The sequence below is a fragment of the Zootoca vivipara genome, chromosome 9 (assembly GCF_965207765.1).
Source record: "Zootoca vivipara chromosome 9, rZooViv2.hap1.1, whole genome shotgun sequence".
In the NCBI taxonomy this organism is placed as follows: domain Eukaryota; kingdom Metazoa; phylum Chordata; class Lepidosauria; order Squamata; family Lacertidae; genus Zootoca; species Zootoca vivipara.
The window spans coordinates 50,789,173-50,813,615 of record NC_142592.1 but is presented as its reverse complement, the minus strand read 5'-3'; the positions used below and the strand labels follow the sequence as shown (position 1 = coordinate 50,813,615).

Below are 24,443 nucleotides of genomic sequence, written 5' to 3'. Positions count from 1 at the left end.
TAGTCCAATGCCCCCAAACGCAAGGTCTAGCCTGGCGTTGTATATCTTGACTGGCAGAGGCTGCCCAAGGATTTAGGCCAGGTGTGGGAAACCTTTGCTCATCTAGAGGTTGCTGAGCTGCAGCTGTGATCTTCCCTGGCCCTTGGCCACACTTGCTGGGGCTGATGGGAGTTGTAGTTCAGCAACATCTAGGACCAAAAGAATCCTACATCTGTCCTAGCAGAACGCTGCAGAGGCCTCTCTCTGCCTATCTGAGATCCAGCCTACATGTGAACTTAACCCCCTTGAGTGCTGGAGATGTGTTGCTTAACCCTTCCTTTTCTTGCTGCACCCTCCTTGCTCCTACCACCTAAACCCCAGACCCCAGTGTAACTTGCAGACACAGATCCTGCTGAAACCAGTTCATTGGGGGAGGGGGTGATTACCAGGGTGCGATGGGGGAGGGAAGCAGTTGGCAAGGGAAGGGCTATTTATAGTGGGTAACTCAGTCAGTAGTATCACGAAATAATATTGGGGAAAACTGGGTAATAAGAGTGCTAGCATAAATCATATACCCCAGTTTCCCAGTGGCCCTTCAAAGTACGCTTCACACAGAGTTTATAGAAAAACAAAATACGCAAACAGAAGTTGACTTGGCTAAAATACACCACCAAGAGCTTAAAGACCAACCTAGCATGGAACCCTTGACTAGCAGTATACCGTTTAAAGTATACAGAAGAAAAACAAAAGGTTGGCTTTCTTTAACAGAAAAACAAACTGACTTGGAAGAGACTTTAAACCAGGCATCCCCAAACTGCGGCCCTTCAGATGTTTTGGCCTACAACTCCCATGATCCCTAGCTAACAGGACCAGTGGTCAGGGATGATGGGAATTGTAGTCCAAAACATCTGGAGGGCCGAAGTTTGGGGGTGCCTGCTTTAAACTAAAGATAAACGCGCTCTCTCCCAGCAACTTTACATACCCACATTCCAACCCTTCCAACCTCTCCAAACCTCCCACCATACTCCCACACAACTACCACACAAAATGCTTTCCAACAGAGCCTTATATACATGGAGTAGAGCCCACACCTGTGAGCAATTAAACAGAAATTACTGGCACCTGTTTTTCTTAAACAGACAGTATTGATATTAGACCGGCTCAAAAGCAACTTTAATTATTCAAGAAACCCAACAAGTAGACCAGTGGCGGAGCTTCATGCTCCGGCACGGGGGAGGGGGCAGAGACCAGGCCGGGGGGCTGGCGCACGTCCTGGGGGTGGGGCACACCGCATGCAGGGGCGTGGTGCCCAGCATGGGGGCGGGGGGAGCAGCTGCGATGGCACCCCACCAGAATCGCGCTGCCGGGGGCGGTGTGCTCCCCCCGCACTCCTCTTCCTCCATCAGTGCCTGAGACTTAATCTCAGGGTCCTGAATTTGAGCCCCACATTGGGCATTGCAGGGGGTTGAACTAGATGATCACCGTGGTCCTTTCAAATTCTATGATTATATTCTATTACCTATTACTGTATGTGCAACAAAAGGGCTACAGTTAACATGATGGTCCATGTTGCAATCTGTAATTTTGCCTTCAGCCCGGAAGGGTTGAGGGCCTCTAAACTAGGCCACCCCTAGAAGTAAGGAACCATTTACGGTAATTCCATGGCTCTCCAGCAGTCGAGCAGGTTTTTGTAAAGAGATGCAAGCTCCTCCCTGACCTTTCCTGATCCAGTATTGGCTTGCATCACGACTAAAGCACGGAGCAGACTCGGGTGCATCAAATTGACCTGTGTTCATTTTATGTTAGCTTGCCCATCAACATGCATGGCACTTCACTAAAGTACCAAGAGGATGGGTCCCTTCCCTGAGGAGTTGGCAGTCTAAATATTGACACCTAGGAGGCAACAGAGAGGGAAGAAATGGAGGCAGAGTAAATAGACAAACCAAGTGGATGTATTTCAGTGAGTATGCAGACTAATGTACCAAAGGCTTCAAGACACAAGATTTGGGGAAGTGACTTGAAGGAATGGAAAGAGGTGGCATCGTGCAGGTGTTCTGAGAGGCCGTTCCAAGTGCATAGAAGAGCAAGGGAGAAGGGGCAGAATATTTTGGGTGAACAAGAGATCTTTGAGTGGTGGAGCTCAAGGAGGAAAGATGTGCCAGGGTATAAGAATGGAGAGGATCATGGGAGGCTCATTATTATCAACCCACCCTTCATCCTAGGACAGGTTACAACAGTTAAAACACAATGTGGAAAACAGTTTATAACAATTTAAGATCACAGAAATGAGATCTACAGTATCTGGAAAAAAAACATTTTACAGTGGTGGTTTAACATGAGACAAATGTGTGAAGATGCAGTCAGTGGCGTTCCTAGCCCAGTTGGTACCGGGGGGCGGCGCCTGTGTGGCGCCCTGCATGGACTGCGCATGCGCCAGATCCAGCGCGTGCACAGTCAGCACGGGGTCACGGGGACGTCACCCTGACCCTGTGCTGACTGTGCACGTGCTGGATCTGGCCTGTGCACATTCAGCACAGGATGCCACTGGCATGCGGTGGCTCCAAGGGGCGCCGCTCGCACACGGTGGCCCGCTGATGGCCCTCCCTTGCCTGCCCCTCACCAAGGAACAAGCGAAGCACACGCCGAGCAACATCGGGGCCTCTCCGTGATGGCGGTCACGGCAGCGGTGGCCGTTGTAGGTGGAGGTGGGGAGGGGGCGCTCCCCCCCCCAGAGTGGAGCCTGGGGTGCCCCCCTTGCTACGCCCCTGGATGCAGTTCCTACCCTGCTGACTAAACCTGCAAATAATATTTCATATGTCAACTTATTAAAAGCTGTGCTTCTCTCTCTACCCCACAAATGCCACAGGAAGTCCTATGAGTTTGAAGATCTGTTGCAGTCCTCTTCCGAGAATGGCCGGGTAGATTGGTATGCCCAGACCAAGCTGGCCCTAACGCGCACTTTATCAGAGGAAAATGTCTATGAAGATATTTTAGGTAGGCATTTGGGTATCAGAGGCAGGTGATGGCCAACTTTGAGTGATGGGCAGCCTGATATTTAAGACCTAAGTAGTTAAATCTCAGTTCATTTGATGTCCTAACTTTGTTAAAGTCTATTTTAGAGCAGCCAGAATTTAGGACAGTGTTCTGTTAGAAGTAGTTGCTGTGTGTGTTGCGAGTGGGGGAGGGGGGCTGGGGGGCTGGGGGACGAGACGGGGTTCCTATTGATGCTCAGAATTGCCTTGCCAGCAGAAATAATGTACATTACAAGATTACAACACGGGCACTATATTTCGACTAGTAATAGAAAAGTAGTAAGAGCAGAAGAATATATACTGACAATTATAACATTGCATGCACATAACATATCTAAAAGGGTACATGCGCACGCACACATGCACACACACACACACGGGGCATAGATTAAGTTGGATGTTTATGTTACTCCCCAGCTAAAAGAAGATCCAAAAGTGATTTACTAGATCTGAGGCTGTTGGGGAATAGTTAATGGGCTTTTGAGTGAATTGTTAGTGTTTGTCTTGCATTTGAAGTACAGGCCACAATCCAAGGGAGAGGAGTGGAGATTAATAGACTTAAGCATACTGTACTTGACTCTATGTGTTGGATTGTGGCCATAGTATATTGAAGCACTGGACTTCAATGCTTCCAGGATGCTTCTAGGATGTTTGTACAGTTGCTCAACATACAGAGATTCAACAGGTAAAGATTTTTCCATGCTTAGAGTTTAAGCGATGGCGGGAGAGAAGCTTCACATACTTTGCAACATGCTAAACCGTCCAACGATAAATCTTCTGATTGCCGGTAGTGGGTGGGAAAAGACTTAGCTGGACCTCGATCTTAAAAGCGCTGATCTGGTAAGGGCAGCACCTGAGTTCTTCTTGAGCTGCTGAAAGGCTGACAATGTTGTGTGCTGATTATCTGCTGCCTCTGTCTTCCTATTCCAGATCCACCAGCAAAAGAGAACCCCTATGAAGATATTGAGACAAATAGCCGCTGCTTGGGGAAGAAATGTGTCCTGAACTTCCAAGCGTCTCCTTCATCTTCGGTCCCTGGCACACCCACAAAGGTATCTTGGTTTAACCAGTTTGACTTGAAAACCCAGTGCCCCAAAGTTATATGTTTTGGCTGGCATTGTAAAGGCAGAGTGGTGAGAAAATGGATGCCCTGCAGGGAACAAGATTACTGATTCGCCCTCTGGTGTGGTTTCCTGTCTTGGATTAACTCCCTGGTGTGGTTTACTTCATGCCCAACGAGTTCTGTGATGTTAAGAGAGAGAGAATTCTATGTTTCTTGAATCCTGATGGGTTCTGGGATGGTGCATTCTGGATTCCGTCTCACTGTGGGGTTGAATTGGCAGCCCTTAGCAGCCCATAGCCAAAGGTATGCAAGAATACTACAAGACCATATAAGACAGGGGTGGCCAACAGGTAGATTGTGATCTACCGGTAGATCACTGGACATCTGTGGTAGATCACTGGTCGATCACTAGCTCCCCCCACAGAAACTCAACAACTTTGGCTCCCCTAAAAAAAAGTAGATCACAACCTCTTGGGAGTTGGCCACCCCTGATATAAGAGACTGTGTTAATGTGGTTGGGAAGGAATGGTGCTAGGAAAATGGGACACACACACACACACACACACACACACACACACACACACACACCATTTTTAACCTGTTGGCATTTCTCTTTGGCTACAAGCTGCCTGGCATCGATCTGGGATCTCTAGGCTTGTTACAAAGCTGTGGAGTGCTTGCTCCTTTTTGCCCCTTTTAGTGGGTATCAGCCTATTTCCACATTCTAATTCGACTCCTGTCTCAGTTCTTACTCCTGTGACACACCATCTTTAATTTTTGTACCCTGCCTCACCAACAGCCTTGGGTTGTTATTGGTGGTGGTTGTTTTCTTTCTCTTTTTTAACTATTGGCAAAATAGTGGTCCTAAAAGAGGAGTGGGCAGAAGGTGAGTTGGGTTCTACTGGCAGATCCCAGGGTGTGACTTTCTGCAACCTCATTGTTTAACCAAAGCAATGACACAAATTACCCCATCCTTCATAATGCTGAAATACTGAAAGGGAGAGTAATCATTTTTGTGTGGAAGGACTGTGAGCAAAGGTCACTTCTGGGACTCGGGGTAAATTCCCGAGCTCATAATTTTCAAATTTGATGTGCATGTCTTTTGCTGCTGGCTCTGGTTGGCGTATCTCCGGCTTCTTATAAAAACAAAAGCAAAAGTAGATTTCACAAAGCTGAAGCCTGGCCGCCTTTGCCGTGAAGTAATAAAATGAATGACCAACAGTAGAGCAAAAATATGGGGAACCTTCCATTGGTACAGAGAGCATAAGGGCACTTGGGAGCTACCCTTGGAACTGTTGAGTAGCAAGAGTCATGGTCTGCTGCAGCTGTGCCATTGCACTGGCTTTTATGGGAGTCTAGGAAATATGGGCACACAGGACACACCTGGGTGGAGTGTCTTGGAGCACATCACAATAAGTTTGTCATCTAGGGTGCAAACTCTGTGTTGGGATGTGTCCTCATTCCCACCTGTTCTGTGGGTGATATATAGGAGGTGAACAAGAAAATGCTGACCTTCCTAGCTGCATGAGGCATTCTGTTTCTTGTTGGGAGTGAGCTGACAATCACAGTCTCTGGTTTTGTTAAGTCTGGAGAAGAGACTCTTCAACTCACTGCCAATTGCAGGCTTGGGGTGGGGGTGGGGGTGGGCTGCTGAGGAAACTGACCATGGCACCTAGCTCACTGTCATAAACTCAAGGAGCTCCAGACCCCAGGCACATGGATCTGATCACTGTCAGATTATCACTGGCAGTGTGATGCAGCAGCTAAAAAAGCCAATGCAATTCTGGGCTGCATCAATAGGAGTATAGCATCTAGATCAAGGGAAGTAATAGTACCACTGTATTCCGCTCTGGTCAGACCTCACCTGGAGTACTGTGTCCAGTTCTGGGCGCCACAGTTCAAGAAGGATACTGACAAGCTGGAACGTGTCCAGAGGAGGGCAACCAAAATGGTCAAAGGCCTGGAAACGATGCCTTATGAGGAACGGCTTAGGGAGCTGGGTATGTTTAGCCTGGAGAAGAGAAGGTTAAGGGGTGATATGATAGCCATGTTCAAATATATTAAAGGCTGTCATATAGAGGAGGGAGAAAGGTTGTTTTCTGCTGCTCCAGAGAAACGGACACAGAGCAATGGATTCAAACTACAAGAAAGAAGATTCTACCTAAACATTAGGAAGAACTTCCTGACAGTAAGAGCTGTTCGACAGTGGAATTTGCTGCCAAGGAGTGTGGTGGAGTCTCCTTCTTTGGAGGTCTTTAAGTAGAGGCTTGACAGCCATCTGTCAGGAATGCTTTGATGGTGTTTCCTGCTTGGCAGGGGGTTGGACTGGATGGCCCTTGTGGTCTCTTCCAATTCTATGATTCTATGATCAGAAACTGGACCCTGGATGAGTCAAAATAGAGAGGTGCGGGTTACCGGATGCCTTGCAACATGGTTTGATGTTGCTAAAGTGTGCTAGGTGCTGCACAGAGTGCAGCGGACACGCATAGTCTTTTCCAAAGTGTTTTAAGAGAAGGGGTGGGGGGTGGGAATCCTCTTGCACTGAATAGGAGGCTGAAGGCACAACCAGCAGGGAGAAGTGTTGAGAAATTGGGAGCCCATCTCTGTTGCAAGCTTGTAAAAAGAGGCATTGCAGTACTGGTACTATTAATTGTTACATATATGGATATGCGGCTCAAAGGAGTGGGAAGAGATGATTCCATACAAAATGTTTTCAAAGACCTGCCTTTCTTTAGTCTGCCGTGTTACTTTTGGTCCGAAGTGGTACAGTAGCTCTTTCATTCTCCCATACAAATGTCTTTGGTTGCTTGGTTTTGCTGGCTTTTCTGTTGCTGCTGCTGCTACAAAGCTTGCCAGCCTGAGTTGCACAAGCAACAAGAGTTATTTCTCTTATAAGGACCTGTTGGATTGCAAAACGATCTTGTTATTGCAAAAAGGTATTGCTATTTCCCCAAAATATTGAAAAAGTAGTCTTTTTTTCTTTCTTTCTTTTTTGCATTAACAAAGAAACCAAGCGAAGTACCCATCACATTCATTGAGGTTTTTTCCTGTTTGGCTGTCAGCTTATAATAATTCTTCCCTGCTGCTGTTCCCCAGATTAAGATGAGGCTGACTGTTCCCTTAGGGTTTGGGGTTTTGTGAATGGAAAGGAATAATTTCTGGAGCAGTTACCAGTACACAGAGAGCTTATTTATGCTCACACCAACCTTTCAACAGTTCCAATGGTCGCTGAGTAAGTTTCATGGCTAAGCCAAGCTTCGTATTTGGGTTTCCCATGTCGAAACCAGGACTTGAATATCAGAAGACCCACGAACAGGTGCCAGACCACTCTATTATTACTGGGTAGAATCAATCGCTAAATGACAGGGTTAGGGAATGTAGCAATCCCTAAATATGCAACTTTAGGGCTGCTTAAACTTTTCTCTGAAGCAATTGTTAAACAGCCACAGCCTGACAGACTACTGGCCCGTGTTACTTTTGGTCCGAAGTGGTACAGTAGCTCTTTCATTCTCCCATACAAATGTCTTTGGTTGCTTGGTTTTGCTGGCTTTTTTGTTGCTGCTGCTGCTACAAAGCTTGCCAGCCTGAGTTGCACAAGCAACAAGAGTTATTTCTCTTATAAGGAAGAGACTCCGCTGTGAGTTTGTCACGATGCAGAATCAGGGTGTCTCCTATTATCTTGCTGGGCCTTCCAGTGAAAATCAAAGTAACTGCTGAAATTTATTAGGCCAGAGATAAACTGCCAAGAAGTATTCTAACTACTGTAATGTTTCTGCTTTGCCCACTTGGGGTGGGAGTTACTTTTGCCGTGGAGAAACACAGCATCTCCAATTAAATGTTGCTGCCTGTTTTTTTTTCCTTTCTGTTCCTGTCTGACCTCCGCAGCTGCTCTCCAAGCCCATCTTCTTTCGGCAGAATTCGGAACGGCGGAGTTTCAAGTTATTAGACATACGGAAATCCAACCGAGATGGGACGTGTTCTCCTTCCAGAATCAGTCCCCCTTCCACCCCTAGTAGCCCTGACGATACTTTCTTCTCCTTGGGTGATACTCAAAATGGCAAGAGGAGGAGAAAAATTCCTAAGGTAACCCCCACAGATATTCTCTCTCTCTCTCAGTTGTTGTTGTTTTTTTTTTAGGGGAAGGGCAGGCAGATAGTGAAGACTGAGAATAAGCATATGGATATGATGTCATCAATCTTCACAGGATATGCTGAAGGGCTTGGAATTTTAATTTCTGTTCCCTCCGTACGGGCCAGGCCAAAAACTTTATGGATCATTGTGAGATGAAGTTGTAAATTTAAGTTGACTGCTATTGAAATATCCACTTATTGTGGATTACTGTTCCCCCTCCCCACTTTGGGTTGAGCCAGTCTCGTAAAAGGATATATGACTGATGTACCTAAGCCAGAAGGTAGAAAACAGGTGGCTCTCCAGATGTTGGTGGGCTTCAATTCATATCAACCCCAGACAGCAAGCCCCAATGGTCAAGGATGTTGGGAATTCTTCTCAGGCAACATCTGGAGATTCACAAGTTCCCCATACCAGACCTAAGGTAAGAATCAAAGTTTGTGATGTGTAAAGAAGGCCCTTGATCCATTACTTTAGGTCTAAATTGGAAGAAAAATACCTCCAAACTAATAGCACGTTCCAGATTAGCTATACAGGTTAAATGTGCATTAAATAGGATGTGCAAGAAGGCAAAATATACATGTTAAATGTACCTGGCAAGCCAACCTTCACCAAACCAGAGAGAGTCAGTTTCACACCCCAAATTTATAGATTAAAGGTATGTTACAAATTAGTTCTGTGGGTTAAATGTTTTTCTAAGATTTGCTTAACTTGCACACTACTTTAAAAATAAATAAATACTGTACAGAATTGTGGAAGATTCTCACCAAGAGAAAGAATACTTGGCGCAAAAGGATAGAAAGGGCCAAAGGAAAAGAAGTGTGAGGAAAGAAGCAGGAACGGAAAAGGATTTTCAGTTATCTTGACTTGTGGATGGAGAAAACGCTGACTTGCCTTCTCTACGTTAAGCAGCTGGTGTTAAAAATCAATGCCATCTATGAAGTGCGCAGAGGGAAGAAGCGAGTCAAGAGGTTGTCACAGTCTACAGAGAGCAGCTCAGGAAGAGGTAAAGAGGACGTTTGCAGGGAAGGGACAGAGAAGCTTTGGGGTGTTTGCTTGAACTGTGTTTGGGGGTTCATTGTGGTTTTGTTCTTGTTTCTTCACCACCACCGCCAGCACGCTTTCTAATATTAAATAGCTGAAAGGGCTGGACAAATCTGTCTTATTTCTCAAGGTGCATTCATGCACTGAGCCCGCCAGCTCTGTATCTGTGGACGGGGGCAGCCTGCACATAAGTGGCCATGCACATTGGGGATAAACAAGGGGCGTGAGTTCTCAAGGCATTGGCGCGTGTTCAAGTGAATGCAAGTGGAAGCTCCCTGCAATCTCCTCCGCTCATCACTGGGATGGTCAGGAACTAATAAGGGGTGTGATGCATGTGAGGCTGTTGGGGTCAGGGCTTGTGGGAGTGTCTCAGCCCCCCCCCCCAATCCATACTTTGAGTGTATGCCTGTTCCGGCAAACACTCAAACACACCTTCAGTTTCTCAGTTTTCTAATCGTAACTTCAGGTCCGCACTTTTCTGCATGCAGTTTTTTATTTATTTGTTTTAAGGAAGTCCTTCTCAATATACCGTACACATTTTTGCGTGCAATTATTGCCTAGCATAACCCCCCTTTTTTGTAAGCTGTTTCTCCTACTGTGCATTTCCGTACGTTATTTTCACCTCTATGTGCATCTTTTTGCACACTTTAACCTAATGTTACACAGTTTTGTATGCACTATTTGGTTGGAGGGCTGCACCACAAAATTCAGGGAAATGAATGTCTTGAAGGACATTTGCATTTTGGTTTAGGAGGCAATTGCTATTTTTGTTTGTAAAGTGTAGAAGATCTTTATTCTCTTCCTCTCTATTCCCTGCTTAGTTACAGATGAGAATAGCGAATCGGACAGCGACACTGAAGAGAAGCTTAAAGGTAAAAAAACAGAGGAGTGTGAACAAAAGAGAGATTTTTGAAATGGAAGTTATGGGTTTGAGGAATGATTTACACCCAAGACTCTTCCTTCCCTAAAGGCACCAGGACTTCTTTCTGTGCTTGCATAGACTTTCAGATACTGTAAAAATGAACATGCCATTTACCTAGCTTTCTGAGAGCTACACAGCCGATGCTGCTCTCCAGAATCACAGTTTGCAGAGAAGCTCATTATCTTTGCAGTTCATATGTAGTGCATCCCTGTGCAAGTCTACTGAGAAATAAGTCATACAATGTTCCCCGGTTTCTACTCCCTCCTGAGTGCATGCATTCAGGTTTACAGCCTTGATAAGGTGGAAATAAGGTCCTACATTAATATTTTGGATTTGGACTTTTTTTTTCCTGTGTCCACACGCATATGTAATGAAGTGGGAGGTGGGCTGCCAAAGGGTCAGAGTGTGGGAAAAATCACATTGGGGTGGGGGTGTTTTAATATGCCTGTTTTATTTAATAATTTGTAAACTTAATGGGTTGAGTCAGGCTAAGTGACTTGCATGTGGGGCCCACTGAAATCAATGTGAAAAGTAAGTTGTAATTAAGGCCCATTGATTGCAATATTAACAACTAACTGCAATGAACATAGTTTGGATCCAACCAATTTTTTTTAAAAAAAATAATGGTACCATTAAACCAACACAGAAAATATTTCTAGCCTTTTATATTTTTCTTTTCAGAAAATGATCTTGAATTATGCAGTTAAATATATACATGCTCAACTCCTGACATGCTTTGACTCCTCCGACTGTATGTCACTTTGCTCTCTCTCCCGTTGTACCACAAAGTTCATGGTACAATGACTTCTAATATTACATTTCATCTTTGCCCTCCATATAATGTCGCTTTACAGTTCTGTGGCATAGTTTGGACATTTTTCTGTCATCATAGCATGAAGTAATACCAAACCCTTTAGATCTTGGAGAATACATTGAGAAAAGGGGTGGGGTGGGGGACTGCAAAGCATTATGGGAATACTAAGTATGCAAAAAAAGTGACACAAACCTGACTTCCTTTGCCTGTCTTTGTATAGCTCACAGCCAGCGCCTGGTTCATGTGAAGTCTCGCCTGAAACAAGCCCCCAGATACCAAACCTTGGAGCGGGATCTCATCGAGTACCAAGAAAGGCAACTCTTTGAGTACTTCGTAGTGGTCTCATTGCACAAGAAGCAGGCTTGTGCCCCGTATGTCCCTGAAGTCACCCAGCAGTTTCCATTAAAGGTGGGCCATGTGAGTGAAGGTGCTGTTGCAGAATTTTGCCACCTCAAGATGGTAGCTGGACAGAGAAACTACAAGGGTTTCCCCCACCCCACCCCCCGGGGTGAGAAGGACTTGCTTCAGAGATATGGTTGGAAATATCCGAGGAGGGGATCATCCTGTTAGAGCCACACATACTTCGCCTGTAAGGGGTCCTTGTTTCAATCCTTTGTCTCCAGTTAAAGAGGTAGCAGGTGATGGGAAAGTCCTCTGAATGAGGCCTTTAGAAAGCTGGTACTCCTTAGAGAAAACAGCACTGGGCACAGAGGACCAGCAGTCTTACCTGGTGTAATGCAGGTCCCTCTGTTCTTAGATCACCAAGCACCCTAACTGAAGGTATGGCTTTTAAAATGTTAGCATTAGGCCTTACCTCTGATGGTGTGGTAATTGTGGCACCAAAGAACTTGATGCATTTTGAAGCTGACTGCATGGAAGAATCCATAAGCTTTGGTTGGCAGCTGGAGGGGAAAATACACGAAGGGTCAGGTACGCTAGACAAGTAGCTGTCCAGGCAGAAGCTCAGTCTCTGCCATCACCTCTTTGTTTTATCTTAGAGCTGGGCAGAGAGGACAGTCCTTCAAGCTGTTTCACTCTCTTCTTCACTAATCTGAAACCTAATCTCTCTTTTCCCGCTAGCTTGAACGTTCCTTCAAATTCATGAGGGAAGCAGAGGACCAGCTAAAAGCCATCCCTCAGTTTTGCTTCCCTGACGCTAAAGACTGGACACCCGTCTGCCAGTTTAGCAGGTAAGTTGCATCATAATTTTCTCTCTCCCTCTCCCTCTCCCTCTCCCTCTCTCCCCCAATAGCACCTTCCCCTCATCCAAAATAGTCCTGCCCAGTGGGTAACAGTGAGGCTCAAACAGAAGAAACCAGCTGGAGAAGCGAGCTCACTTTATGTAAGGCCAAGGAGAGAAAACCAAAGCAATTGTCTTATCCCAGATTCAGGTTAGAAGACCTCCTAATCTAGCACAACCAAGTGACCGACCTTTAGGAAGCTTGCAGGTGGGCATGGTAGAGATGGCCAATCTGGAACCTTTATCCCCTGAGTTGTGTAGCGGTTAGAGCAGGGATGGGGAACCTGTGTCCCTCTAGGTGTTGCCGCCGGACTACAACTCCCATCATCCCTTGCTGTTGGCCATGCTGGCTGGCCGATGGAGACCAATAACCTCTGGATAGCCATCATTTCCTCATTGTAGGGAGACAGTTTCAGGGTTGGAGATCCAGGCAAAAACCCCCCACTCATCCATGAAGATTGCTGGGTGCCCATGAGCCAGTCCTGATCTTTCAGCCTCACCTACTTCATAGGGTTGTTGTGAAGATAAACTGGGTCCCGTTTATGCTGCCCTAACCAACTTGTAAGAAAGACAAGATAATCCAAGTACAGTACACTCCCTCTACCGACCTAGCATTCAAACATAGAGCTCCCTTCTTGCACTCTGAAGGGCAGTTTCAGAAATTCCCATAACTCCCATAAGCCCCAGCAAGCATGGCTAAGGATGATGGGAGTTGTAGTTCGGTGACATCTGGAGGGCCAAACGTTTCCCAACTCTCCTACTAAAGTATGTGTAAAAGAAAGCCTTGTTAAGGCAGAAGTCATTTTTATCATCTATATATCTCTGTCCTTTCAGTGAGACTTTCTCATTTGTCTTGACTAGTGAAGATGGCAGTCGAAGGTTCGGATACTGCAGAAGGCTACTGGTAACTATCTTTCAGAATAATAAAAAGGAAATCCTTCTAAAAACAGCATGGTATCAATAAAGGTAGCAACCCTTCTGTGCTGTCAACACTCACCTCTTTTCCAAAGTGAAAAAGGTAACTGAACAAGTCTGCCCGCAGAATGGCTGTGTTTGGATGTAAAAATAGGCCAAAGTTTATTTTGATGGGGACAAGCCCCACCTTCCCTCAGGCTAGCGCTAGGGACACAGGTGGTGGTGTGGTCTAAACCACTGAGCCTCTTGGGCTTGCTGATTGGAAGGTTGGCGGTTCGAATCCCCACCTCGGGATGAGCTTCAAACCTAGCAATTTGAAAACACACCAGTGTGAGTAGATAAATAGGTACCACTGTGGTGGGAAGGTAAACGCGTTTCCGTGCGCTCAGGCTTTTGTCATGGTGTCCCGTTGCGCCAGAAGCGGTTTAGTCATGCCAGCCACATGACCCGGAAAGCTGTGGACAAACATCAGCTCCCTCAGCCTGAAGCGAGACGAGTGCCACACCCCATAGTTGCCTTTGACTGGACTTAATCATCTAGGGGTCATTTACCTTTTTACTTTATTCCCCCCCCCGGTCCTCTCCTTTTCTGGTGCAGCAAGGGGAGTTGGGAAGCTCTTGTTTCTACTTTTGGTTAGCCACAGCTCATCATGGCATCCAAACCAAACAAACTTGGCAGTGTTTAGATTGAAACAAGCCAATGTTACTTCCCTGACTGCATTTTCAATGGCTCTCAAGACAAATCCTCCTGCATCACACAGAAGTTTACACCCAGTAACATCCTTTATTAAAATTACCATAGTTTTTTAAAAAAACTTTCTATGAGTTTACACTACCACCAAATGTACCTGGAGTCTGCCTCCTTTTTAATCTAAAATGTAGTTGATCTGCTACATATTTTAGGGTGTAATCCTTTTTGAGAAAACAAACCATTTCCCCAGATTTATCAGTGGTGCATGGAATATAAGTTCTTTATGTTATTTTATTTCTTGGAATCAGCTTCCAAGGTTCAATCCTCATCTCAGACTCTGCCCAATGGCCTTAATGGAGCAGCAGGACAACAATCGCACCCATGTCCCTGCCATGCACACCAGTCAGATTAGAAGGCAAGAGGAGGAAGCAGATTGCTGTACCAGCCTTCAGCCGCTGCTGCCGCTGCAATCCAGCCCGACACAATCACATCACAGCTTCTCCCCACCCCCAGAGCTGCTGTGAAACCGGATGCAAAAAGAGTTTGAATTGCACCCTAATTTTGGATTATTGGGGGGTGGGGGAGGATGAGCAAAGCCATCAGATTCCTTGAACCAATTAAACGCAGGGTCCTATTCATTGTTAGTCATACTCTTGAGTACAGCCATTGGCACTAATAGACATGACTAATTTAGGTCCATTAAATTCAGTGAGTCAGCTCTTGAGGAGAACTTGGTTGGATGCAACCCATCATAATTGTTCCATCTTAGGTTAAACTAGACACACTATGTTCCAGCACAAGTATCAAAATCACCAATTGCTCCTGCTGCTTGATACTGTGCTATAAATCTAGTGTTGGTGATGATAAGGAATTGTCCAGAACAAATTGTTCATATCTTTATCTCACACGTTTATTATTGTTATTATTATAGCTTTCAGTATTTCATCACAGTACCACAATTTCATTTTTGCAACCAGGCCCAAGTAACCACAAGATGCTACGAACTCTCAATATTCAGTATCATTTAGTTGGAGAAGTAATGAGATTTCTAGAAAACATGAATAATGTTTCTTTCATACTTTCAAGCTTTCGGAAGGGGAATTAGTTTGGGGGAAGCTGCCTTCTGTGCTGAACACCGACTTGTTTCTCCTTGTTAACTACTGTGCACCTGTGTGGGTGTGTCTTTTGTCTGTCTCTCTTGAAAGCCCAGTGGGAAAGGGAAGCGACTTCCTGAAGTTTACTGCATTGTGAGCCGTCTTGGATGTTTCAACCTCTTTTCTAAGGTAGATGGAGAAGGAGATGGATGATGTGGGCTATACATAAAGGGGGCGCTGGGTGATGGTTTATGCTTCTGGGACATCATTTAGAGCAGGGTGGAGAATAGAGACTTGCCCTTGCCTGTGTTCTGATTCCATAAGAACATTCATCTGGGTTATCTCTCTAGATAGCTCAGTGGTCCTGCACGCTAGCATGTTGTCACGGTCCTTGTTTGACTACTTCTGAGAAACTAGTACCACAGTCATTCTGTCTTTAAGGCTTTTATTTTGCCTGATATTTACAATGTGATTCAGTATCAAGAATACATGTCTGATCAGTCTGACGAAGATTCTCCCAATGCCTGGCGTCTGCTCCTCGCCCAGCATAGTAAGCGTGGGATTCCTGCCCTCCTCCCTTTGCGCCTGCGCACCTTGGAATGTCTTATGTCAGGCATGAACTTAAAAGGGCGAGGCATTTCCCCGCTGGACACTTCCCCTGATCCCTCCCCCTGATATCCTGTCTGAGGTTGCAGTAAGGGCTCTAGGATGCTGCCTGAGCCAGGGTGCCTCTCTTCTGCGATTGTCAGGGAATGCTCACTGCTAGAGCAATCCCTGACACATGTGGAGTTCGATTTGCAAAGAAACAAGTACAGTGGTACCTTGGTTCTCAAACTTAATCCATTCCAGAAGTCCATTCCAAAACCAAGGCACGCTTTCCCATAGAAAGTAATGCAAAATAGATTAATCCGTTCCAGACTTTAAAAAAAACCCAAAACCCTAAAATAAATAGCAAACACAGACAGATTTCAGCGTAGCACTCAGAAAGGAAATGTGGCACTCAAATCCGAAGTGTAACACTTCGGCTTTTGCAAAAAGTTTGCAAACTGGAACACTTACTTCCAGGTTTGCAGCGTTTGGGTTCCAAGTTGTTCGACAACTAAGCCATTCGAGAACCAAGGTACCACTGTACGTCTGTTAAGTCTTATGTGGATAACCTTGCTGTAGTTATTAGCAGGTATGAAATAAGGACTTTTTCCAAAGTTCTTAAGATTCACCAGCTTTTCTGTGGTTTAAGTATATCTAAGAAACAGCTCTTGAAATATGTTATGAATCCTCTCCCCTCTATTCCTCTTTATAAAAAAAAACCCAAACAAGAAATCATTGGATTAGAATCTCCCAAAGTTAGATTTTTTTTTGAAGAAAGAATGTCTTGTTGCATCCTAAAGAGAGAGGAAAAACTGGAAGAGAAGTGAGAACTCAGCAAAAGGAGAGGACAAACTTATGAAACAGACATGTCTTTTGTAGAAGATATTATTTGTTTTACTTACCAGCTTTTCTGCCTTTTTAGATCTTGGATGAGGTTGAGAAAAGGCGTGGGATTTCTCCTGCTTTGGTACAGCCCCTTATGAGAAGCGTCATGGAGGCTCCTTTTCCAGCTCTGGGCCGAACCATCTGCATCAAGAACTTCCTACCTGGCTCTGGGACAGAAGTAAGCTCAAAACCAAAGCCAGGCAGCAAGTAGAGTGGCAGTCCAAAGAGAAGTCAATGTTAACAGGCAGAGGTGGCTCCTTAAGTACCTCGGGTGAGATTTTAGGCACCAGACTTTTGCCATCATAGGAAGCTGCCTTTATACCAGGCCAGACCATTGGTCCACCAAGCTCAGTATGGTTTGCACTGACTGGCAGCAGACCTCCAGTGTTTCAGAGAGAGGACACTGCTAGCCCTACCTGGAGATGTTGGGGGGTTGAACCTGGGACTTTTAATGCACAAAACAGACTCTCTCTTCATTAGCTGCCTTCTTTATCTTTTTCAGGTAATAGAGCTGCGCCGACCACTTGACTCGAGGCTTGAGCACGTTGACTTTGAGTCCCTGTTCTCCTCGCTCAGCATCCGGCACTTAAGCAGAGTCTTTGCTTCCCTGCTGCTAGAGAGAAGGGTGATATTTATAGCAGACAAACTCAGGTAACAGGTTTTTGCCGCTTGCTTCTGTGCCTCACATTGCATAGAACATTTACTATCTGTTCTCCTTTGGTTCCCCCTTTCTGATGCCCATTCATTCATTCATTCATTCATTCTCACATCTCCATTCTTGAACCCGATATTCCAATGTGGCCTAGATATCAAGAGGGCCAGCTTGCTCCCATCTTTCTGGACATAAGAGGGAGAAATGAAGCTGCAAAACAATACCTCTGCGGCTGAGATTTCCGGGGTGCATATTTCCTTCCCGTCGGCTCCAACTCAAGCTGGGTTCACATGCTGACTGCTCTCCAATACCAGCCACTGCTCCCTTATTTCAGGTGGCCTTTCTGTACGAGCAGGTATTTCCACACCACCTCCACTAAGTGTGCTCATTGCAGGGGTGGGAAACCTCAGGCTTGGGATCCAGCTGGGGCCCCCTCCCTCCAGGCCCCACCTTTTATCAGCCTTTACCCTGTGCCTTTCTTTGAGTGCCTTTGCTTGTCAGGAATGTGTCCTTGAACTGTGATGCTGCCAATAGCTTGCCTGGTGTAATGGGCTGGTTGGATGCAGAGGAATGGTGGGAGGAACCAGCTGGGGAACCACCCAGAGAAGGTGGCTCAGAGGCAGGGAAACAGTGAGTGGTCTGCAGAAGACTGGGAAGAGGAGGTGTTGGAAGCTGGAGGGGCAGTGAGCTGGGAGAGTCTGTAGCAGAGAGAAGTCTAGAATCAGAGGCTGAAGCATGGGCGTAGGCAGGGGGGGCAGGAGGGGGCAGCTGCCCCCCCCCTAGAAGCAAAAAAATTAATGTATTTTACAGACCATAACCAGCACTTTTCCCCTCCAAAAACTGAAGTGGAAAAGGCTTTGCTTTAGCAAGAGCAGCTAAGTCTCCGCTTGCTGGGGGGGGGGGGGACACAGCAGTAACAAAAACACATCAAATAAATAAAGCAAAGTGGCTACCAGTAGTTAAGCAGTTAAGACAATGGAGCATATATCCCCAGGCAAGATTTGATAGCTGACCATTTCACCCTATTGTTCTTAAGTGGGACTTGTTAATGAGCATTCAGGAGCATTAAGAGTTCTATTGGCGATTTAATGAGGGTGCAGACTCAGAGGATTCAATTTGACTAAGGTGGCTCTGCAAGGCTAAAAGGAAGTGAATAAGAAAGGGGGGGCTGTAGCTTTGACAGACACAGTGATGTTTATAAAAAGCATTGGTGTTCCAGTCTGCCCCTCCTCCTGCATCTGTATACTGTAAATCAGGGGTGGCCACCTCCCAAGAGACTCTGATCTACTCAGAGTTTAAAACTGGGGGTGATCTACCCCCTTTTGGGGGGTTCAGGTCAAAGCTGTTGAGTTTTTTTTAAAGGAAGGGAAGCCCTGTTTTGGGGGGTTTAGGTCAAACTTGTTGAGCTTCTTTTAGGAGGGAGGGAGGCCCATTTTTGTTTAGGGCTTCAGGTCATAGTTCAATTTTTTTGAGGGAGGAGGAAAATTTTGGGTGAGCTTTTTTTAGGGGTGCCAGTGACCTACCAGTGATCTACCACAGACATCCAGTGATCTACTGGTAGATCACAATCTACCTGTTGGACGTGCCTGCTGTAAATCAAGCAGAGAGAAAGCTGCTTACAAGGCTCCTGTACATACAGAGTTCCAGCGTCACCCAGAGGCACCCACAAATATGAGTTATCCCTCTCTCTATTTCTTCCTTCCTTCCCTCCCTCTTCCATCCTTAATAAAATACGGGGGGGGGCAGATAAGCCCCACATAGAAAGCCCATCAACATGGGGGCATGACTCTTTCAAATACGGTATTTACCAGTAATTGGGGGGGGGGGGAGGCACCTAGGCCTCTAGGAGTTGGCTGCTATGCCTAGGAGTAGGACAATTCAAGAAAGCAGAATGATGCATATGGTATGGTAATATATCAATAGAATCGTAGAATTGTAGTCGGAAGGGACCACAAGGGTCATATAGTCCAACCCCCTGCAATGCAGGATTTTTTTCCTAAGGTGGGGCTTGAACCATGGTTGAAATATTATGCTGATATGCAGCAACGCCTCGGAGCTGTCGTGGCTGCGGCCGTGTCTTGCCTCGCCCTCGCCCGCCCTGCCATCCCCTCTCGCCTGCCCGACCCTCCCGTCCTCTCCAGCCAAGCAGGGTAGCCGCCAACGCTACCAGCCCCAGAAGCACAAGGTGGCCGCTGCTGCCACCGCCACGATGTCATCAGGCCCGTTGGCCCTTTAGCCCCGCCCACTTTGTGGCCCCTCCCCTTCTGTGCCTTTGCCCCGCCCCTGAACGACCATGGCTTGCCCCCCCCCCTAGTTTTGATCCTGGCTACGCCCCTGGGCTGAAGCTGAAACAGGAGGGAGGCCAAGAGGCAGAGATGAGTCAGGCTGGGGAAGAGTCACGGGTGTCTCCCCCTCCTGCTGCAACAAGCTCCCCTCCCCCCTGATCTCCCAGAACCAGAAGAGGCATGAAAAGGAAGGAGGAGAGGTGACACGTTCATGCATTCTCCGATTGCTTGGGGAAATCCCTGGAGAGGAGGAGACTTGGGCAGCTGTGGGGAGGCGGGGACCTTCAGCCTCGGCAACTGCTTCTCGGAGGCAAGACGTACTGGGGATGAGTTGTTGTGTTCATGATTCTCAGCCACGTCTGTGCAGATAGTGCTTTTGCTAATAACCTCAACTGGCCAGGCAAAAACGTTCCTCTTTAACCATGCCTTTGGCTGACTGACATTCAATGCCCTTTTAAAATGAGTGTGTGTGTGGAGGGGGTTATTGGGTTGTTCTTGTTTTTATTTTGATTATGTATTTTGTGATGTTATAGTGTGATTTTATCCTGTGAAGTGCCTGGAGACCTGCAGGTATAGGGTGGTATACAAATGTTGTTGTTGTTGTTGTTGTTGTTAATAACTGACACACTGTCATTTACTGCCGGCTCGCTCCTAGAGAGAGACGTGGGCAGGAACCTCTGGTTTCTTGCCTGGCTGGAATGTACCGTATCCTACCTTACAAAGGTTAGGAATTATAACTGTTGCTCCGCCCACTTTAACCTCAGGTCCCGCCCACCACGGATGTCCTCTCCCTCCACTGCCACCCCCACCCTGGTAGGTTGCCTGTGAGTTAATTGAGACCTCAGGCAGAAAAAGGTTCCCACCCCCGACTGAACTGGTTTCCAGTGCATTTCAGGGATATCTCAGGGATTTTGCTTTTCCAGTTGTTCAAAGGACAATACGTTGAACAAAGATATTTTTTTAAAATTGTCGGGAAGTTGTTCAGTTCACCCACAGCTGCGCATAACCTGCGTGGGTGTGTGCGACATCGTGGCCGATATTTCTGTGGGTGAGTGTGGAGCAAGATTGCTTTCCCCTCGCAGGCAGACACACCCCCAACCCCTATTTATCACTGAAATGTCATCTCAGTGGTGTCTGTACTGCATAACAGTTGAGAGATAACTGAGATTACGCTGTCAGTGGTTATGTGTGAAGGCTTAGATGGCTTTAACTAAAATTAAATGTGTGGGGGTTTTTTAAGCATTAAGACAGGTTTCAGGAGAATAGGAATGTCAGCAGCTATTCAACATAACAAACAGAAAATTTCATATTTTAAAAGTCTCCGGTGTAACACCCCTAAGTACCAGAACCTGGGGATATGTAGCATCAGATGCTCATATTTTCTCGCCCTACTTGTGAGCTTTACAAAGCTAGCCACTGCTTGAGAAGATTCGCTGAATTTGATGGAACTTGGTCTAATGTGGCAATGCAATTCTTAGCATTCTTACCACTAGCTTAGGTGGCTGTTAGTTTATTGTCAGCAAGCGATCCAAGCAAAACTTTTTCCGCCCGCACCTTACGGTGGGGAGAAAGGGGGGGGGCAGATTCCTTTAAGATTTTCTGCAGCTGGTGCTTGGCAACCGGCCATTTCTTAAACACTTGAGGATGGAGGGAGTTGAGTTCTCTCTTCAAGCCAGCAAGGCAAAACTTAACAGATGAGTAATGACGCTTATAAGCTCAAGATCAGCTTTCAACAGCCTGTCTGTTTTCACAATTCCCAGAAAGTCCTGCTGCATCCATGAGGCTGAGAGAAGGAAGGGGAAAGCTGTAGAGGTCTCCGCCATAAGAGGAGCCAAAAATTCATTCATCCGTCAGGGTTGGGTGGGTTTTTTTTTTTAAGGTGGACAAGAACAACATTCAGGCAAGCTATGGGAAAACACAGCAGAGAATGACAGAGTACATCTGCATGCAGTATGAACTGGAATCCTGAGAATCTTTGCTTTGAACATTAGGGGAGAAGTTCCTAGTCCTCATGGATGCAAGCAAAAGGCTTGCTTTTTTATGTGGAAAAATGTTAGAAGCTCAGATATTCTGAATGAGAATTTGTCTCTGTGGCCCAGCCATGTTACTGCCCCCTTCTGGTTCTTTCTTCTTGCCTGTATGCTGTCCATCTCACTCCATCAAATGTTTGCAAAAATGTGAATGTATAACTTTTTGAAGTAGTTTTTTCGATCTTGAACAACATGGATGCAATCCAGCACAAAAGACAATGGGATGGTGAACTTGGTGGGGAGGGGTCATGCTTAACTGTAGACAAGATTGTGCCTTATATTTGTTTCCCAAAATGTGATGCTTATTTTTGCATCCAAGAAAATATCCCACCTCCTCCCTCTCTACGTAAATTAAATTTCACAAACTTGGGGACATGAATTTGACTTTAAGGTATTTATTAGCCATCCTTCAGGCACAGCTTTTGGAACATCTTTCAGAAGGATTGAAAAACATGTACAATTCATAAAGAGTAAATTAAATTATATATTATATAGGTAAACAATATTAACACAAGGATCAGAGTAGTAAAAAATATATGCAAGCATTAAACAAAATAAGTAGTAAAACTAATAGATCTACTAAGACCATGGCTGGAAGAAAAGATTTTCACCTGGTTGGAGCCAAAAAGGAAGCCAGGACATTGACCTCTGAAGCTGCCTGGGCAATGAATCTAAATGCAGGGTGCCACCACTGAGAAGGCCCTGTTGTGGTCACCACCTACCTGCCTTACTTCCAGAGGCAGGAAGGCTTGAATAAAGTCCTCAGACTAGGAGTTTAATGACTAAGCAGCTTTCTGAGAGACGGCGGCCAAGATAGCGAAGACTTTAAAAAGTTGAAATCAGTTATGCTCAGAAATTCACCAGAAACTGTCAAGAGATTATCCATGCACTCAATTTACTGTTGTATCATTGAACTACCTGACCCTCAGTCTAATTTCATGCAGGTGTGGAGAGTGAGAAGGTGAGCAGGCTGGCAGCAGGGGTGCGGGGCGTAGAAATAAAAAATATATAAAACAGAGTGGTGGAAGGAGGGGCAGGGAAAAAAATATCCAGGAGGCTTTTGCCCTGGGAAGCAGATGCTGTCTCCATGTTTTTGTTTTACCTGAAGTTTGTCTCCATTGCATTTTGCTTGACATTGTGGTATGACGGTGTGAATTTAATTACTACAAGCCACCTTGAGTGATTTGTTTGCATTAGAAGGACAGGGTATATTTATATATATATACTTATTTAAATAAGGACCCAGGTGGCGCTGTGGGTTAAACCACAGAGTCTAGGGCTTGCTGATCAGAAGGTCAGCGGTTCGAATCCCTGCAACGGGGTGAGCTCCCGTTGCTCGGTCCCAGCTCCTGCTCACCTAGCAGTTCGAAAGCACATCAAAGTGCTAGTAGATAAATAGGGACCGCTCCGGCGGGAAGGTAAAAGGCGTTTCCGTGCGCTGCTCTGGTTCGCCAGAAGCAGCTTTGTCATGCTGGCCACATGACCCAAAGGCTGTCTGCGGACAAACGCCGGCTCCCTCGGCCTATAGAGCGAGATGAGAGCCGCAACCCCAGAGTCGGACACGACTGGACCTGATGGTCAGGGGCCCCTTTACCTTTTTACTTATTTAAATAAAGATATCAAGTAGTAAACCTGGCTTTGATTTGGGTGTGTGTGTGTGTTAAAGACATAAAATGGAAGATAGTTAAAACATTACAATGTAAGCTTCCCTTAAACAAGCTTCTAGCCTTGACAGTCAGAGGGGAAACTTGCAAAGTTTTCTGTGTTGGCAGCATCTAGCAGGAACGCTCAGGGCTGATGGGAATGGGTGTTGGTTTTCATTTGAGGCCTTGCAGACAGGTGCAGTTCATTTTGAATTTAAAAGAGCAACATGCCAGAGGAGCTGCATGAACCACATCATGCAACAATGCAGATCATCAAAGTGGTGGACATCAGAATTAGTGCGGTCTAGTAGGAAAGTATCACCAGAGTCACCACTTTCTACAGCCAGAAGTACAATCTCATCAGAAATTTGTTTCAAATCCTTTTCAGCCATGGTGTTTTTCTACCAATGTAATGTATGTTTGTTCTGGAGTCAGGCTTGTAAGGTGTGAAATGATTCTTGATCATCCAAGGACTTTCTTCAAATATGCCCCACCATCTCAGGTGTGGTGGTGGTGGTTATTGGGGACATTACGTATTTAGTGATGGGATTCCAGCTTTGAAATGCTCTTCCCAGAGTGGAGGGGATGGGCAATCTTGTGGCTTGTTGTTGTTGTTACAATATTTTTTATTATTATTTGTAAACACATATCAACAACCTCAGGTATGCAGATGACACAACCTTGATGGCAGAAAGTGAGGAGGAATTAAAGAACCTTTTAATGAGGGTGAAAGAGGAGAGTGCAAAATATGGTCTGAAGCTCAACATCAAAAAAACCAAGATCATGGCCACTGGTCCCATCACCTCCTGGCAAATAGAAGGGGAAGAAATGGAGGCAGTGAGAGATTTTACCTTCTTGGGCTCCTTGATCACTGCAGATGGTGACAGCAGTCACGAAATTAAAAGATGCCTGCTTCTTGGGAGAAAAGCAATGACAAACCTAGACAGCATCTTAAAAAGCAGAGACATCACCTTGCCGACAAAGGTCCGTATAGTTAAAGCCATGGTTTTCCCAGTAGTGATGTATGGAAGTGAGAGCTGGTCCATAAAGAAGGCTGATCGCGGAAGTATTGATGCTTTTGAATTATGGTGCTGGAGGAGACTCTTGAGAGTCCCATGGACTGCAAGAAGATCAAACCTCTCCATTCTGAAGGAAATCAGCCCTGAGTGCTCACTGGGAGGACAGATCCTGAAGCTGAGGCTCCAATACTTTGGCCACCTCATGAGAAGAGAAGACTCCCTGGAAAAGACCCTGATGTTGGGAAAGATGGAGGGCACTAGGAGAAGGGGACGACAGAGGATGAGATGGTTGGACAGTGTTCTCGAAGCTACGAACATGAGTTTGACCAAACTGCGGGAGGCAGTGGAAGACAGGAGTGCCTGGCGTGCTATGGTCCATGGGGTCACGAAGAGTCGGACACGACTAAACGACTAAACAAC

The 24,443-nt window shown here is 45.9% G+C and overlaps 1 protein-coding gene across 6 annotated transcripts in view; it reads left to right on the top strand.

Annotated features, from left to right (window-relative positions):
• DENND2A (DENN domain containing 2A) overlaps window positions 1-24,443 on the top strand; it is a 70,944-nt gene that overhangs the window by 33,345 nt on the left and 13,156 nt on the right. For 2 of the 6 annotated variants that reach the window (XM_060279932.2, XM_088652238.1), the window contains exons 4-14: window positions 2,846-2,973; window positions 3,942-4,063; window positions 7,960-8,157; window positions 9,115-9,208; window positions 10,068-10,118; window positions 11,203-11,390; window positions 12,063-12,172; window positions 13,057-13,126; window positions 15,033-15,110; window positions 16,432-16,572; window positions 16,897-17,045. In XM_060279932.2, coding sequence (XP_060135915.2) covers window positions 2,846-2,973; window positions 3,942-4,063; window positions 7,960-8,157; window positions 9,115-9,208; window positions 10,068-10,118; window positions 11,203-11,390; window positions 12,063-12,172; window positions 13,057-13,126; window positions 15,033-15,110; window positions 16,432-16,572; window positions 16,897-17,045 — 1,329 coding nt within the window. Of the gene's footprint in view, window positions 1-2,845; window positions 2,974-3,941; window positions 4,064-7,959; window positions 8,158-9,111; window positions 9,209-10,067; window positions 10,119-11,202; window positions 11,400-12,062; window positions 12,173-13,056; window positions 13,127-15,032; window positions 15,111-16,431; window positions 16,573-16,896; window positions 17,046-24,443 lie in introns of all 6 variants that reach the window. The other 4 variants (XM_060279929.2, XM_035127977.3, XM_060279930.2 and 1 more) reach the window with 3 other exon arrangements.